The sequence below is a fragment of the Aotus nancymaae genome, unplaced genomic scaffold (genome assembly GCF_030222135.1).
Source record: "Aotus nancymaae isolate 86718 unplaced genomic scaffold, 86718_ANA_hifiasm-v0.15.2.pri h1tg000036l, whole genome shotgun sequence".
NCBI classification, from domain to species: domain Eukaryota; kingdom Metazoa; phylum Chordata; class Mammalia; order Primates; family Aotidae; genus Aotus; species Aotus nancymaae.
The window spans coordinates 48,903,729-48,923,213 of NW_026988450.1; the positions used below are offsets into that span (position 1 = coordinate 48,903,729).

The window sequence follows — 19,485 nt, forward strand, 5'->3', positions numbered from 1 at the left end:
AAAATTGACCACATAATTGGAAGTAAATCACTCCTCAGCAAATGCAAAAGAATGGAAACCATAACAAACAGTCTCTCAGACCACAGTGCAATCAAGTTAGAACTCAGAATTCAGAAGCCAACCCAGAACCGCACAGCCTCATGGAAATTGAACAACTTTCTCCTGAATGTTGACTGGATAAACACTGAAATGAAGGCAGAAATAAAGATGTTCTTCGAAACCAACGAGAACGAAGACACCACATACCAGAATCTCTGGGACACATTTAAAGCAGTCTCTAGAGGAAAATATATAGCAATAGGTGCCCACATGAGAAGAAAGGAGAGATCTAAAATTGACACTCTATCGTCAAAATTGAAAGAGCTAGAGGAGCAAGATCAAAAAAACTCAAAACGTAGCAGAAGACAAGAAATAACTAAGATCAAAGCAGAATTGAAGGAGATAGAGACACGAAAAACCCTTCAAAAAATCAATAAATCCAGGAGCTGGTTTTTTGAAAGGATCAACAAAATAGACAGACCACTAGCCAGACTAATAAAAAAGAAAAGAGAGAATAACCAAATAGATGCAGTAAAAAATGATAAAGGGGATATCATCACAGATGCCAGAGAAATTCAAACCATCATCAGAGATTATTACAAACAACTCTATGCACATAAACTAGAAAACCTGGAAGAAATGGATAAATTCCTGGACAGTTGCCTCCTCCCAAGCCTAAACCAGGAAGAAGTCGAAACCCTGAATAGACCAATAACAAGGTCTGAAGTCGAGGCAGCAATTAAGAGCCTACCACCCAAAAAAAGCCCAGGTCCAGATGGGTTCACAGCCGAATTCTACCAGACATACAAAGAGGAACTGATACCATTCCTACTGAAACTATTTCAAATAATGCAAAAAGAAGGAATCCTTCCCAAATCATTTTATGAGACCAACATCATCCTAATACCAAAACCCAGCAGAGACTCAACAAGAAAAGAAAATTACAGGCCAATATCCATGATGAACATAGATGCAAAAATCTTCAATAAAATACTGGCAAGCCGATTGCAACAGCACATCAAAAAGCTTATCCACCATGATCAAGTAGGATTCATCCCGGGGATGCAAGGCTGGTTCAATATACGCAAGTCTATAAATGTAATTCACCACATAAACAGAAACAAAGACAAAAACCACATGATTATCTCAATTGATGCAGAGAAGGCCTTCGACAAAATTCAACAGCCCTTTATGCTAAAAACTCTCAATAAACTAGGTATCGACGGAACGTACCTCAAAATAATAAAAGCTATTTATGACAAACCAACAGCCAATATCATACTGAATGGGCAAAAACTGGAAGCATTCCCTTTGAAATCGGGCACTAGACAAGGATGTCCTCTCTCACCACTCCTATTCAATATAGTACTGGAAGTTCTAGCCAGAGCAATCAGACAAGAAAAAGAAATAAAGGGTATTCAATTAGGAAAGGAGGAAGTCAAATTGTCTCTATTTGCAGACGACATGATTGTATATCTAGAAGACCCCATCATCTCAGCCCAAAATCTCCTGAAACTGATAAGCAACTTCAGCAAAGTCTCAGGATACAAAATCAATGTGCAAAAATCACAAGCATTCCTATACACCAATAATAGACTTAAAGAGAGCCAAATCAAGAACGAACTGCCATTCACAATTGCTACAAAGAGAATAAAATACCTAGGAATACAACTAACAAGGAACGTAAAGGACCTCTTCAAGGAGAACTACAAACCACTGCTCAACGAAATAAGAGAGGACACAAACAGATGGAGAAACATTCCATGTTCATGGTTAGGAAGAATCAATATCGTGAAAATGGCCATACTGCCCAAAGTAATTTACAGATTCAACGCTATCCCCATCAAGCTACCAATGACCTTCTTCACAGAACTGGAAAAAACCACCTTAAACTTCATATGGAACCAAAAGAGAGCCCGCATAGCCAAGTCAATTCTAAGCAAAAAGAACAAAGCGGGAGGCATCACACTACCGGACTTCAAACTCTACTACAAGGCTACAGTAATCAAAACAGCATGGTACTGGTACCAAAACAGAGATATAGACCAATGGAACAGAACAGAGGCGTCGGAGGCGACACAACATATCTACAACCACCCGATCTTTGACAAACCTGATAAAAACAAGCAATGGGGAAAGGATTCCCTGTTCAATAAGTGGTGTTGGGAAAACTGGCTAACCATATGCAGAAAGCAGAAACTCGACCCCTTCCTGACACCTTACACTAAAATTGACTCCAGATGGATTAAAGACTTAAACATAAGTCGTAACACCATAAAAACACTAGAAGGAAACCTAGGCAAAACCATTCAGGACATAGGCGTAGGCAAGGACTTTATGACCAAAACACCAAAAGCATTGGCAACAAAAGCCAAAATAGACAAATGGGACCTAATCAAACTCCACAGCTTCTGCACGGCAAAAGAAACAGTCAATAGAGTGAATCGGCAACCAACAGAATGGGAAAAAATTTTTGCAGCCTACCCATCTGACAAAGGGCTGATATCCAGAATTTACAACGAGCTAAAAAAGATTTACAAGAAAAAAACAAACAAGCCCATTCAAAAATGGGCGAAGGATATGAACAGATACTTTACAAAAGAAGACATACAAGAGGCCAACAAACATATGAAAAAATGCTCATCATCACTGGTCATTAGAGAAATGCAAATCAAAACTACATTGAGATACCATCTCACGCCAGTTAGAATGGCGATCATTAAAAAATCTGGAGAAAATAGATGCTGGAGAGGATGTGGAGAAATAGGAACACTTTTACACTGTTGGTGGGAGTGTAAATTAGTTCAACCACTGTGGAAAACAGTGTGGCGATTCCTCAAGGACCTAGAAATAGAAATTCCATTTGACCCAGCAATCCCATTACTGGGCATATATCCAAAGGATTATAAATCGTTCTACTATAAGGACACATGCACACGAATGTTCATTGCAGCACAGTTTACAATAGCAAAGACCTGGAACCAACCCAAATGCCCATCGATGATAGACTGGACAGGAAAAATGTGGCACATATATACCATGGAATATTATGCAGCCATTAAAAATGAGGAGTTCGCGTCCTTTGTAGGGACATGGATGAACCTGGAAGCCATCATTCTCAGCAAACTGACACAAGAACACAAAACCAAACACCACATGTTCTCACTCATAGGAGGGTGTTGAACAAGGAGAACACATGGACACAGGGAGGGGAGCACTATACACGGGGGTCTGTTGCGGGGGAGTGGGGGGGACAGCGGTGGGGGGAGTTGGGGAGGGATAGCATGGGGAGAAATGCCAGATATGGGTGAGGGGGAGGGAGGCAGCAAATCACACTGCCATGAATGCACCTATGCAACAACTTTGCATGTTTTTCACATGTACCCCAAAACCTAAAATGCAATTAAAAAAAAAAAAAAAAAAAAAAAAAAAAAAAAAAGAAGTATTTTAGCTTGAATTATGGCATTTCTCTGTCAAAGACTTTGTTTTCCAAATCATCAGAAAGAAAACAAATTTGAAAACTTCTCACTTTAGACCCAGAAATGAACCAATATACTAGGTTATTAAGTACCTAGTATATGCTGGGCATTGTAATAACTCTCCTATGGATATTATGAAAGAAATAAAAAATTCTGATGTCTTTCATGTAAAACTTTATATATAATTTGATATAAGTTCAGTGTGAAAAAAGCTTAATATAAATGTTACATTGTGACAATTAGCACTTCATACTCATATCACCTTAGAAAAAAGCCTATTTAGGCCAGGTATGGTGGCTCATTGCTTCTAATCCCAACAATTTGGGAGGACAAGGCAGGCAGAATGCTTGAGCCCAGGAGTTTGAGACCATCCTGGGCAACATGGTGAAACTCTGTCTCTACAAAAAAATACAAAATATTAGCTGTGCATGGTGGTGCATGCCTGTAGTCCCAGATACTGGGGAGGCTGAGGTGGGAGGATCACCTGAGCCCAGGGAGGTGGAAGCTGCAGTGGGCCATGATCACATCACAGTACTCCAGCCTGGGCAACAGAGTAAGCCAGTGTTTCGAAAAAAGAAAAGAAAAGAAAAAGCCCATTTTATTATTCAATTAGCCTCCAAATTATGGAATTCTAATTATGTAATATATATTATTCAATTGGCCTTCTAATTATGGAATATAAGGCTTGTGAAATAAAAACAAATTTGTGAAGTTATACAATTATAATCTTGAGCAAAAGGACAGCATTTGGACTGATTCATAACTGATTTTTTTATAATTGTTCTGGCCTGTTGTGTCATTAGCTTAGTTAACTCTTGCTTATTATTAAGGTCTCAGTTTAAGCATACTTTCCTCTAGTAAGCTTTCTGTGACTCAGTCCCGGAGAGACGTCCATCTCAGTTACTCCCATAGCACACTGCTTCTTCCCTTGTTGCACTAGTCATACTCTTATAATTGCCTTGCCTACCACTCATTTGTCCTTCCTCTGATACTACAAGCTTTAACAGCATAGGCTGTTTTTTTTTTTCCTCGAATGCAGTCCCCCACTACCACAAATTATGCAGTCAAGTTTCCCACATTTGGGGAAATCACATGGGTCAGCACATCCGGAGTGCAATGGATAAGCCAGGGTAGGCTGTTTTGATCACAGTTGTATCCTCAGGATTTGGCCAGGTCCTTGGTAAGTGCTTAACAAATATTTTTTGGATAAATAAATTTTTCCAGTCTTTTCTCTATGGATACACACACACACACACACACACACAAACACAAACATCTACACATACTTTAGATTAAACCGTACTGTTTTTTAGTAGTTTTTAAAAAAGATCAGTGATCAGAATATCTTTTCCCATCATTGATTATTCTCCTGCAAAACTTTTAATGGCTACAGAATATTCTATTGTATAGATAATTTAGTAACCAATGTCCTCGTTGTACAACAGGGTTCTTTCCAACTTTTTACAATCTAGAGCAATGTTTGACTAAGATTACTCCAGCCATCTCTTTGTACATTACCACAGTCAATACTGAGATGCAGCATAGCTTAGTGGTTAAGGACATGGGCTTTAGCAATAGAATGACCTAGTTCAAAGTCTAGCTCTACCAGTTAGTTAACTGCGTGATGTTGGGAATTTCTTAGCCTCTCTGTGCATTAGTTTCATCTATGAAGTGATGAGAATGACATCCTTGACCTCATGGGATTCTTGTAAAGAATACATTCATTATTACATGAAAAGCATCAAGACAAAATATCTGGCACATAGTAAACACTTAATAAGAATAAGCCCTATAAGAGTTAGCTTGATTAGATTATCAAGTGGAACAAATGCCTTCCAGCTGGCCAACTCCCCCACTGCCCAATGCAAGTATCATCACTCTTGCTGAGACCTCTCTGACCTATTATCCCCAACCCCATCATTCTCTCCTCTGTGCTAAAACTATACCTAGTCAGAACATGGATCAGAATCAACACTATTTCCTAATATTTGTTCTCATGACGTCTTCCTGCCTGAGAGAGGGCAGAGTGTTGTACTCAACTTTTTATGGCTACAATCTAGCATGATGCCTGGCACATTTGATACTGAATAAATGTTTGTTATATAAATAAATGTACTCTTATAGCTACCTAGTATTGTAAGCCCTTCATGCTATACTGTAGAAATGATATTAAAATGGAGACCAAGGGCAGCCTTAAAGGAGAAAGTCACAAAACTACAGGTTAACTGTGTATAAGTCTATAGTTGGTTTTGAAAATACTGATCTTACAAAGTTTATCTCATTACCTCTTGTCCTAGCAGGGGCAGGCTTGTTCATATTCATATTAGCTTAAAGATAGTTATGTCCACCATAATAAAAGATTACCTATTGTGGAAAACACACTCCTCCTTTCTAATTACCAAAAAATTATTTTAATATTGCTCATGTGAAAGATTGTGAAAAAACTTCTCTCAAATTTTTTTTTTTACCAGTCTGGGTATCATAGGGAGACTCTATCTATACAAAAAAATTAAAAATCAGCCAGGCATGGTGGTGCATGCCTATACTCCCAGCTACTTGGGGGGCTGAGGTGGGAAGATCACTTGAACCCAGAAGGTCAAAGCTGTGAGCTGTCTTGTGCCACTGTACTCCAGCCTGGGCAACAAAGTGAGACCCTGTCTCAAAAAAAATTTTTTTTAATGTTACAGCTTCAGTTGGGAATAGTATAAAAACTGTTGATAACAGAAAAGTGTAGAGAACAGTTTTATTGTATGTTGGAAAAGCTTGGAAATAGATTTTATTGAGCAACTACTAAATAATATGTTGAGTAACTGTTTTAGCATCACATAATACATAGTTACAGGCCATTTGAAAGCATTATAGTCTTAAATTGTTAATTTTTTTTTGACATGGAGTTTTGCTCTTGTTGCCCAGGCTGGAGTGCAATGGTGCGATCTTGGCTCACTGCAACCTCTGCCTCCTTGGTTGAAACAATTCTCCTGCCTCAGCCTCTCAAGTAGCTGGGATTACAGGCATGTGCCACCATACCGGCTAATTTTGTATTTTTTTTAGTAGAGATGGAGTTTCTCCATGTTGGTCAGGCTGGTCTCAAACTCCCAACCTCAGGTGATCCACCCACCTCAGCGTCCCAGAGTGTTGGGATTACAGGCATGAGCCACTGCGCCCGGCTAAATTGTTAATTTTTATTCCCCACTTTTACAGTGGGATGGAATAGGCTGCTTGCAAGGAAATCAGCCTGCTACCTCTGGGAGCATTTAAGCAAAGACTGAAATATCTTTCAATATTTCTAGACAACATTTCTTCATTTGAGTCTAGACAACATAACATGAAAAGTCCCTTCCTCCTTTTCCACGCAAAGATTATATCTGATTACATTAAACACTTAACCTTGAAAATAAACTGCTTTGTACCTAACCATTTCTCTTGTACTTACTTTTTTTTTTTTTTTTTTTTTTTTTTTTTTTTTTTTTGAGACGGAGTTTTGCTCTTGATACCCAGGCTGGAGTGCAATGGTGCGATCTCGGCTCACCGCAACCTCCGCCTCCTGGGTTCAGGCAATTCTCCTGCCTCAGCCTCCTGAGTAGCTGGGATTACAGGCACGCGCCACCGTGCCCAGCTAATTTTTTTTTTGTATTAGTAGAGACGGGGTTTCACCATGTTGACCAGGATGATCTCGATCTCTTGACCTCGTGATCCACCCGCCTCGGCCTCCCAAAGTGCTGGGATTACAGGCTTGAGCCACCGCGCCCGGCCTGTACTTACTTTTTTAAGAATTTGGCTATTCTTTCTAATCTGTAATTCTTTCTAATTCCTTTCTTTTCTCTGTTGGTTTATTTATCCATAATTCTGTTTTTTTGATTACTATTACTATAAATATGGCTGAGAGGGATTCTTACAAGGAGATCTTGGTTGGTTGTATGGATACACCAAATATAAATATTGTTAGAAAAAATATGCACGTACATTTAGAGATAACTGATATGTAGAAATATAGTTAAAACTCTCTTCGGGAAGGTTTTCATTAAATCATATGTATGTTAATACCTAAAAAAAACCTAATACAGGTTGAGTATTCCTCATCTGAAATGGTTGGGACCAGAAGCGTTTTAGATTTTGGATTCTCTTTTGATTTGGGAATATTTATATTACACCTACTGGTTGAGCATTCCAGATCCAAAAATCCAAAATCTGAGATACTCCAAGGAGCATTTACTTTGAGTATCATGTTGGCTTTTAAAAAGTTTCAGACTTTGGAACATTTCGGGTTTCAGATTTTCAGACTTGGAATGCTCAACCTGTATTATCATTCCAGGTTTCACTCTTACTCTTCACTGTATAATAATAAATGTATCTAGAGATTGGACAATAAATATCACAATATTTATATACTGGTAGGAAGAAGATGGCAAAATTGGGATATCATACAAATATTGTGCATAAAGTTAGTTTAAAAATCTGACATTTTAATGCATTTCCTCCTCAAAACAGGTTGTTTTCTCTACTCCCAATACAATACCTTATATTTTTGTACTTCTTGCCAAAATAGTACCCCATTTTCCAACAAATCTCCTTTTAGAGCCACAAAACGTTGAAACTGTCTTGAAGTAACTGGATTCAATAATGCTTTGCGAAAAGCAATTATTTCACAAGATGAAGAGATCCACTTACTCTCCACAGGCTGTCCAAAACAGAGAATATATGGAATTAGCTCATTAATTAGGCTAACAATTACCAACTTCTATCTCCTATAATTTTGCCTGTTGAAATTTGTGGCACAGCTACAATAGAATTTGGCAACTTTCCCCTCATTCCTTTCTCTTTTGTTTCCTTTATATTTTTTATGGCTTCAGTTTTAGGAGGTAGAGCGAACAAGAAATGACTAAATGATTTAGACCATATGACTACATTGTTTAAAAATGTTAGCAGTTATTACAGCTTGAGATTATGGTGAAAAACTACTTTTTAGCGCATTGTATGAGTTCTGTGCTTAAACAAAACAAAATAACCATAATGTTATGATTATATGTTATTACATTATTTATTTTATTATGTTATATATTAATATATAATTCTCCTGCCTTTAAAAAGTAGTTGAACACTTAATACATTTTTCATTTTTTAAGAAAAAATTATCAATTGATTCTACAAGTTAAATAATTTACTATAGAGCTTCACTATAATTTTATCCTGGAAATATATTTTTAGATGAGACATCTTTATATTATTTTAATAAATTGTGATTAAAAATGATAAATAATGATCATTAATAAATTATTTTGATAAAATTCCTCTGACTGTGGGTTTACTTTACATAACATAGAAGCTAGAAGCACCCATGGCATTTTAGTAACACCTAAAGGTATTTTTATCTACATTTATTTTATATCTTTACAATTTGGAAATACAAAATATCTACTTTTTCTAATTTTGCCTATTTAAAATCACTTAGCCTCTCAGATTGAAAACATAAGAAATTGATTTTGTTGAATTCACTAAATAGGTTTTAATGATGAAGTTCCCCAAAGCTGATTTTTAGCTTAAAAGCATGCAAGGAAGTATCATTCCAAAGACGATGTTTTAGATGTATTTAGCCACACATAAATTCCTTGAAAGAAACATATGTGACCATCAATTTATGTGTTTAGAGAGTTATATTTTTTTAAAGTGCCATGGTAACATAAAGGAGGAGTAACTAATTCTGCCTGGAGGAGTAAAACCTTTCAGAGAAGGGCCTTGAGGATGACATCTGAGTTGGAAACTGAAAAGTGAAGGCCACTCCAGGCAGTCTAGATGAATGGTGGTGCCATTAACCCAGATAAGGTGAATAGATGTCTATCACTATTTTAGTGAGACACATGTCACATTCTCTGGACAAAATGTTAAGACCTCCACCATATGGTCCATATTAAAATTATAGCCCTACAAATTTTAGGAACAACTACATATTAGACTGGGATGTTTATTTAAAACCCACTCAGCAAATAATATTTTAAGATCTGCTTAAGATACTAAAACTTAGAAATTTAACTAAAACCTGTAATTTAAACAAAATAATAAAATATATGTAATACACAATTATATAAAAATAATCTCATTCTATATAATATTTCAATCAAAATTATAGCAAAAAGCAGCAAAAAAGAAACATTTAAAACGTTTCTTTCTTTTCAAGGGGAAAATACAGAAAAGCGCATAATGACAGATACATATATTCCTCTAATATTCAAAAAACATTTATCTTTGTTAGTTAGCAGAGGGTCATCTAGGTCTAGTTGGACATTTTATCAGGACCTGCAGAAGGATAAATACACATAAATTTGTAAGCTCAAAAGACAGACTATGTTTATCATGCTTGTTACAAAGCAAAATAGGCCATTTCTAGCCAGGTACTATATTGTATTGGTTTTAAGACACCAAAGTGATAGTTATCTTAATTCTTTTAAAGCTAAAATGTAATTCTTTTTGTTTTTATTATTTTTATTTCTATTTTTATTTGATTTGATTTTTTATGTGTGCTCCTGCTCGGCAAAGGGCCCTTGTGAGGATGCCTGGGAACAGTATACAGTTATGACTAAAATGCAATTCTAAATAGAAGGGATAATGTGCCAGGCATGGTGGCTCACACCTGTAATCCTAACACTTTGGGAGCCCAAGACGGGTGGATTGCCTGAGCTCAGGGGTTCAAGATCAGCCTGGGCAACATGGCAAAACCCCATCTATATTAAAAATACAAAAAATTAGCCAGGCGCGGTGGCATGTGCCTGTAATCCCAACTACTGGGGAGGCTGAGGCCCGAGGCTTGCTTGAACCCAGGAGGCTGAGGTTGCAGTGAGCTGAGATCATGCCACTGCATTCCAGCCTGGGCAACAGAGACTCTGTCGATGGATGGATGGATGGATGGATGGATAGATAGATAGATAGATAGATAGATAGATGTATGTCAAAATGTACGATTATTTAACCTGCTGATTCTGCTACATGTTGCTCATTTTTTATGTAACTCACTCTTAATAATAAACTATCATATGTTGGAATGCACAGCTTGTCTCAGTAAATCCATGACATGCAGAATGAAGAAAAATACATACTTAAGGCAATTGCACACTTCTAAGGTTGCGCAGGTCAAGGATCTCTTTAAGAATAGAGCTCTTTACTCAGGAGGCTAAGGCAAGAGGATCACTTGAGCCCAGAAGTTAGATGTTACAATGAGCTATGATCATGCCATGTACTCTGGCCTGGGCAACACAGCAAGACCCTAAAAATGATGATGATGATAATAATAACAATAATAATAATAATTTTTTTAAAAAGAACAGAGTTCTGGTAGAGTCACATTTTCCTCCAAATTCCATTCACCAATTAAAAACAGTATCAGTGCTCAGTCGGCAGTTTAGAAAAAAGTGTGTCTTCAGTGAGGACTTTTGAACAAGAAAGGGAAGGAAAAACAATACTTTGACAGAGGAAAACTTACAAGAGGAAGAATATAACAAATATTACTTGCCTTCCAGATTCCGATTTTCTTTTCGGGCTTCTGTAGTAACAGCTCTTCTGCTATGTCTTTCATCTGTACCTGAAAGCAAAATCAATTATTTTATCCCAGTTATTCAGAATGTCTAAAGGTTTGAAATAATTTACTAATTTAGTAGTTAAAACAATGAGATAAAGATTAACTTGGACAAGAGATAGTGAAGCTTAAGAGAAAGAGGATCAAACTTAAAAATGGAAGCTCTGTGATCAGGTACCAAATTCTTCTGAATGCTGTATTCTCATCTGTAAAATAGAGGTAACAATACCCAAATAATGATAGTTTCACTTGAGCTCAGATGGGAATTGAAGCTGGAAAGACAAATACGACTGCTCAGACTTTTTAGCCATTTTCTAGCCATATGCTTTCACAACTAATTTTAAAAAAGTACTAAAAGTTACTCAACAGAGAAATGTAGTAGATATTTCTTGGAGTTATTGCCTACTCATATTATTTCCCCTTTCTTGGGAACCACTCATAACAAATCTGTGCTATTGTCTCTATCTCCCTGTCCAAAGCAGATCTATCCAGAAGCAGATCTAGATAAGGACTGGAATCACTGGGGTTAAGTCTTTTTGATAGACAGAGTCAGGAGGAAAGATCCGAGAATTTTTCTTGGGTTCCTAGGGCTGTCCTGGGCTACATCTTTTCTAAGGCTTGGGCGTCACCTCTTTATATGCGTGAAATGCCCCAGCACCATTTTAGAATAAATTATCACCCTTCCTTTCTGTATTTGGTTCAAGGTTGCCAGAATCAGTTTATTTTGCTGGCCATCCAAAGAATGCTAATAAATGACTATGCATTACAATAAAATTACAGTGATAAACAGAATGTGGAAATGTGGTAAATAATACTAGCAAGCCAGATGTCCTTTTATTTGGCTTTGGATAGAGAATTGGAGTTAGCCTGAAGAAAGGGAATGAGGAGATTTGAGTTTTCCCAAAGCTTATTTCCAGGAATGTTTTGCCTAAAGTCAATTCTTCATCTCCATACTATAAATTCTGTGTTCCCAGCTGTACTGTCTTTTCCATAAGTTCCTCAGATCAAATGACTACGGATATTTCCAAATAAGTAGGCCACAGAGTGTTTCATGTTCTTCCTGATTAGTATTAATGGCATGTGGCTTTGCATACTAAAGTCCAAAATTATATGTTTTCTGACCCTTGTGTTATTTTTGTAAAGATCGGGTTTGCCTGCTTTTAGGTATGCTAATGACATTTTAAATTATCAAAGTAATACTTCTTATAAAATAAAAATAAGACAAAGCAAAGCAAAGACAAGCCCACTTTACAAAATAAAAAGTAAAAATCCTTCTCGGTCCCCAAACCCATTCCCAGGAGGCAGATCCTTTTAGATATTTTTCTTCCATAAGCGTAAACATAAACGGATGGATGGATGGATGGACAGATGGATGTGCATAGACATAGATATAAGCAAATCTAATGGGATTATCTTCTATATATTGTTCTGCATCCTGCTTGTTTTGTTTGATAAATAATATCTTTCATATAGTACATGTGGAAATCTCATTTTTATTTTTAATCTCATTTTGTAAGGAAATCTCCATATTTTTCCATAGTATGGAATTGTCATAACTTATCTAATTCTTCCCCCATTTGACATTGCAATGAATATCCTTGTATAACCTTGTCCACTGTGTGAGGACTTAATAATATTAAAAATAACAACTATATTAATAGATAACATTTGAGTGTTTGCCATGTGCCAAGCACCATTCTAAGAAACTAAACACATGTTAATTTCACTTCATTTTTCAGAACAACCTTACTAAGTAATTACTATGACTAACTCAATTTTTCAAATGAGGAAACAATTTATGAAACTTACAGGTGGTACAACTAATAAGTGGCAGTGCTGAGATTAAAACTTGGCAGTCGGAGCTGGGCAGTGCGGCACTTGCCTATAGTCCCAGCAACTCAGAGGCGGAGGCAGTAAGACTGATTGAGCCCCAGTGGTTCAAAGCTGTAGCGCACTATGTTCGTGCCTGTGAATAGCCACTGCATTCTAGTTTGGACACTGGGACAACAGGGAGACCCGTGTCTCTAAAACAAACAAAAAGCCAGTAACTTGGAAAATTTGACTCCATGCTTTTTTAACAAAAATTATTATTATTATTTTAGAGACAGGGTTTCACTCTGTCACCCAGGCCGGAGTGCAGTGATGTAATCACAGCTCACTGCAGCCTCAATCTCCTAGACTCAAGTGATCCTCCTCCTTCAGCCTTCCAAGTAGCTGGGACTACAAGTGCATGCCACCACACTTGGCTGACTCCATACTTTAAACCACTCTCAACAGAAGTACAATGACTAAGGCCTGGCATGGTGGCTCACACCTGTAATCCTAGCACTTTGGGAGGCCAAGGCAGGAGTACTGCTTGATCCTAGGAGTTTGAGACCTTCCTGGGCACATAACAAGTCTCCATCTCTTAAAAAAAAATTTTTTTTAAATTAGCTAGGCATGGTAGTGCATGCCTGTAGTCTCAGCTACTTGGGAGGCTGAGGTGGGAGGATTGCTTGAGCACAGTGAGCTAGGATCATACCACTGCACTTCAGCCTGGGTGACAGAGAGAACCCATTCCTAAAAAAAAAAAAAAAAAAGAAGTACAATGGCTGGGTCACCAGGTATACACATTTGAAGTTTCAGTAGGTACTGACAACTGCTATCAGAAGATTATACTAATTTATATACCTTTATCTTTTGACGTGCTGCAAAATGTTCACTTGCAAGAAACAATGGCAGCCATACATTTTCTAGCCTATTTTGGACGTGCTTCTGGATTTCAACTAGGACAGGTGCATCAAGCTGTTCATGGAGAAGCTTCCCCCAGCCACCACTTAAATGCATTACCTAAGAAAATTAAAATGAAAACAGAAACTACAAACTTGTGCTTTTTAAAAGAAACACTAATAGCCATTAATTCATTCACTCACTATAAAACCATTTGCTGCACTCTGAGAGGTGCCAATTTTCATTTTCTGTATAACATCTCCTTGCTATACTGAGTAATCACACAATATTGTGTACAGTAACTCCCCTAAAATCAGACAGACAATTGTGGTTTATGTGGTGGTTGTGTTAGATGTATGATTTTTGCTTACTTATGATATATCAAAAAGAGCACAGAAGTGGGATTTTTATCCTGTGTGACCATAGCAATGGCATTTTTTTTTCTCCATGGACTCAGTATCTCCAACCAAAAAATGAAGACATTAGTCTATTAGTTTTCTAATATCCTGTGAATCTGTGATTATAGTCAAATTGATCCATTTAAGAATTTTCTTCTGTGGATGAGGAAAATGTGTTAATTAGTGAAAAGACAATCTTGACTCAGATATTATAATATGTATATTACCAACAAATATTGGGTTGGAAACAGGGTGATGGTAGCTGTCGTGCACTATGCACCTAGAACAGTGCAGCTGTAGTGGTGGTAACATAGGGCTGTTCCAACAACCGCCAAGCAGAAAACGGAGGCAGCAGGAAGCAGAGAAGTCATGTTTTATGGACAATAAGTACCATTTGTAAAACACAACTTCTTTGTGATCTAAATTTTCCTTCTGTTTAATTATTGGCTTCAACAACCTACTAATGGGTTTTTCCTGCCATAACTCACTCTTTACCTGTTTCTGTGTGCATACCACTCAAAATTTTTGGATTGCTCAGTGGAACAACTGCCCTATTCTTAGTTCTCCTTTGAGCAATAATATTAATATGATACCACCACTAATACTATTGTTTTATATAAAAACAAAAAGGAGGAGAGATCTAAAATTGACACCCTGTCGTCAAAATTGAAAGAGCTAGAGGAGCAAGATCAAAAAAACTCAAAACCTAGCAGAAGACAAGAAATAACTAAGATCAAAGCAGAACTGAAGGAGATAGAGACACGAAAAACCCTTCAAAAAATCAATAAATCCAGGAGCTGGTTTTTTGAAAAGATCAACAAAATAGACAGACCACTAGCCAGACTAATAAAAAAGAAAAGAGAGAATAATCAAATAGATGCAATAAAAAATGACAAAGGGGATATCACCACAGATTCCACAGAAATTCAAACCATCATCAGAGATTATTACAAACAACTCTATGCACATAAATTAGAAAACCTGGAGGAAATGGATAAATTCCTGGACAGCTGCCTCCTCCCAAGCCTAAACCAGGAAGAAGTCGAAACCCTGAATAGACCAATAACAAGGTCTGAAGTCGAGGCAGCAATTAAGAGCCTACCACCCAAAAAAAGCCCAGGTCCAGATGGGTTCACAGCAGAATTCTACCAGACATACAAAGAGGAACTGATACCATTCTTACTGAAACTATTCCAAATAATCCAAAAAGAGGGAATCCTTCCCAAATCATTTTATGAGACCAACATCATCCTAATACCAAAACCTGGCAGAGACTCAACAAGAAAAGAAAACTACAGGCCAATATCCATGATGAACATAGATGCAAAAATCTTCAATAAAATAATGGCAAGCCGATTACAACAGCACATCAAAAAGCTTATCCACCATGATATCCTACTTAGGATTCATCCCGGGGATGCAAGGCTGGTTCAATATACGCAAGTCTATAAATGTAATTCACCACATAAACAGAACCAAAGACAAAAACCACATGATTATCTCAATCAATGCAGAGAAGGCCTTCGACAAAATTCAACAGCCCTTTATGCTAAAAACCCTCAATAAACTAGGTATCGATGGAACGTATCTCAAAATAATAAAAGCTATTTACGACAAACCGACAGCCAATATCATACTGAACGGGCAAAAACTGGAAGCATTCCCTTTGAAATCTGGCACTAGACAAGGATGCCCTCTCTCACCACTCCTATTCAATATAGTACTGGAAGTTCTAGCCAGAGCAATCAGGCAAAAAAAAAGAAATAAAGGGTATTCAATTAGGAAAGGAGGAAGTCAAATTGTCTCTATTTGCAGACAACATGATTGTATATCTAGAAGACCCCTTCATCTCAGCCCAAAAGCTCCTGAAACTGATAAGCAACTTCAGCAAAGTCTCAGGATACAAAATCAATGTGCAAAAATCACAAGCATTCCTATACACCAATAACAGACTTAAAGAGAGCCAAATCAAGAACGAACTGCCATTCACAATTGCTACAAAGAGAATAAAATACCTAGGAATACAACTAACAAGGAATGTAAAGGACCTCTTCAAGGAGAAATACAAATCACTGCTCAACGAAATAAGAGAGGACACAAACAGATGGAGAAACATTCCATGTTCATGGTTAGGAAGAATTAATATCGTGAAAATGGCCATACTGCCCAAAGTAATATACAGATTCAATGCTATCCCCATCAAGCTACCAATGACCTTCTTCACAGAATTGGAAAAAACCACCTTAAACTTCATATGGAACCAAAAGAGAGCCCGCATAGCCAAGTCAATTCTAAGCAAAAAGAACAAAGTGGGAGGCATCACACTACCAGACATCAAACTCTACTACAAGGCTACAGTAATCAAAACAGCATGGTACTGGTACCAAAACAGAGATATAGACCAATGGAACAGAACAGAGGTGTCGGAGGCAACACAACATATCTACAACCACCCGATCTTTGACAAACCTGATAAAAACAAGCAATGGGGAAAGGATTCCCTGTTCAATAAGTGGTGTTGGGAAAACTGGCTAGCCATATGCAGAAAGCAGAAACTGGACCCCTTCCTGACACCTTACACTAAAATTGACTCCAGATGGATTAAAGACTTAAACATAAGACCTAACACCATAAAATCACTAGAAGGAAACCTAGGCAAAACCATTCAGGACATAGGCGTAGGCAAGGACTTCATGACCAAAACACCAAAAGCATTGGCAACAAAAGCCAAAATAGACAAATGGGACCTAATCAAACTCCACAGCTTCTGCACAGCAAAAGAAACAGTCAATAGAGTGAATCGGCAACCAACAGAATGGGAAAAAATTTTTGCAGCCTACCCATCTGACAAAGGGCTGATATCCAGAATTTACAACGAGCTAAAAAAGATTTACAAGAAAAAAACAAACAAGCCCATTCAAAAATGGGCGAAGGATATGAACAGATACTTTACAAAAGAAGACATACATGAGGCCAACAAGCATATGAAAAAATGCTCATCATCACTGGCCATTAGAGAAATGCAAATCAAAACTACATTGAGATACCATCTCACACCAGTTAGAATGGCAATCATTAAAAAATCTGGAGACAACAGATGCTGGAGAGGATGTGGAGAAATAGGAACACTTTTACACTGTTGGTGGGAGTGTAAATTAGTTCAACCATTGTGGAAAACAGTGTGGCGATTCCTCAAGGACCTAGAAATAGAAATTCCATTTGACCCAGCAATCCCATTACTGGGCATATATCCAAAGGATTATAAATCGTTCTACTATAAGGACACATGCACACGAATGTTCATTGCAGCACAGTTTACAATAGCAAAGACCTGGAACCAACCCAAATGCCCATCGATGATAGACTGGACAGGAAAAATGTGGCACATATACACCATGGAATATTATGCAGCCATTAAAAACGAGGAGTTCGCGTCCTTTGTAGGGACATGGATGAACCTGGAAACCATCATTCTCAGCAAACTGACACAAGAACACAAAATCAAACACCACATGTTCTCACCCATAGGCGGGTGTTGAACAAGGAGAACACATGGACACAGGGAGGGGAGCACTATACATGGGGGTCTGTTGTGGGGGAGTGGGGGGGACAGCGGGGGGGTGGGGAATTGGGGAGGGATAGCATGGGGAGAAATGCCAGATATGGGTGAAGGGGAGGAAGGCAGCAAATCACACTGCCACGTATGCACCTATGCAACAACCTTGCATGTTTTTCACATGTACCCCAAAACCTAAAATGCAATAAAAAAAAAAACAAAAACAAAAACAAAAAGGAAATTGTCTTGAGTCCTCCTTTAATAATTAAATAATATCAACACTATGATTGTTTCTGCATAATAACAAAAAAGAAAGAAAGAAAAAAAAGACTATTTTGCTAATCAAAGAGCAAATTGGCCACACAACTGAAATCTGAACTAGTACAATCTTTATAAGACAATGTGATGCAGACATCCTTAAGTATAAAATACATTTTAAAAGTAATGACAAAGACAAAGAAGGATCATTGGGAAAATTCCTCTGTAGTAAGCACATCCATTTGCTATGATAGCAAGGGGTGACTTTCACTGACTTAGATTCTCAGCATGTTGTGTGTACTATGGAGGATTCACACAGTAGCATCAGATACCATGAAACCTCACGCAATGTAGCACAAGCCAAATAGAAAACAAATGCTTTCCATGTGTTTATTTCATACTTGTGCTTATTGAGACACCCAACCACTTTTGCTAATGTGTCCCAGATTTGTATCTCAGGGAACTAAGGACAAAGCGCTTTTGTCAAAGTTGCTTAATTCTAGAATTCCTGCTCCCTCTTGCTACCAAAGACTTTTGCTAATTTCTCCTGCACCCCAAAGATCTAGATTTTAAATTTGGTATGCACTACTTGTGAACCTCTCTAAATTTTTCTTTAATTTACTGAATTTAGCATTAATCTGAAATTTGTATTTTATTAATATATACCATTAGAATATGCATTCTTGTAAACTACCAAACAAAAAAAATCATTAGCCATACATTACACCTTTAGGTATTAATGCAGCACTAACAAACTTCAAACTAAATTATAATAATTCTTTATGTTTCAAAAGTATAAAAATTGAGTCATATTTCATGAGCAGTATTACATGAACACAAACCTACTGCTGAATTCCAATTTTATGTATATATTTGAGACACAATCTCACTCTGTTGTCCAAGCTGGAGTGCGGGGGTGCAATCTCCACTCATTGCAGCCTCTGCCTCCTGGATTTAAGGGATTCTCCTGCCTCAGCCTCCTGAGTAGCTGGGATTACAGGTGTGTGCCACCACACCTGGCTTATTTTTGTATGTTTAGGAGAGACGGGGTTTCACCATGTTGGCCAGGCTGGTCTCAAACTCCTGACCTCAAACAGTCTACCTGCCTTGGCCTCCCAAAGTGCTGGGATTACAGGTGTGAGCCACTGCACCTAGCCCAATCTTATATTTTTGCCGTCAGTGTAATGATAGTTAGTTATTTAGTTATTAATAGATTGTGATTAAGGCCATAGGACCTTCATCCAACAAAATGCTCAAATATGTCCTGGTCAATAAAAATAGTATCTGGGAAAAATACAATTGTAAGGATGATTTTCTTTTTTTTTCTTTTATAATATTTGCTCTAGGTTCCATAATAGAGAGGATTTTCAAAGATCAATTATATTTGGAGTAATATCAGTTCAGAGAAGAACAGAAAAGTGGTAGATATTTGGCTTCATGGTTGATAACGGCTGTTTTCCTACATGTTGACAGGTGGAGGGA

General features: G+C 37.5%; 1 protein-coding gene across 1 annotated transcript in view; it reads right to left on the reverse strand.

Annotated features, from left to right (window-relative positions):
* Nucleotides 1-19,485, reverse strand: part of RGS22 (regulator of G protein signaling 22) — a 162,911-nt gene that overhangs the window by 26,859 nt on the left and 116,567 nt on the right. The window contains exons 18-20 of the mRNA XM_064384452.1: nucleotides 13,753-13,911; nucleotides 11,020-11,088; nucleotides 8,035-8,196 (exon numbers count right to left, since the gene is read on the reverse strand). Of these exons, the coding sequence (XP_064240522.1) occupies nucleotides 8,035-8,196; nucleotides 11,020-11,088; nucleotides 13,753-13,911 (390 nt within the window). The remainder of the gene's footprint in view (nucleotides 1-8,034; nucleotides 8,197-11,019; nucleotides 11,089-13,752; nucleotides 13,912-19,485) is intronic.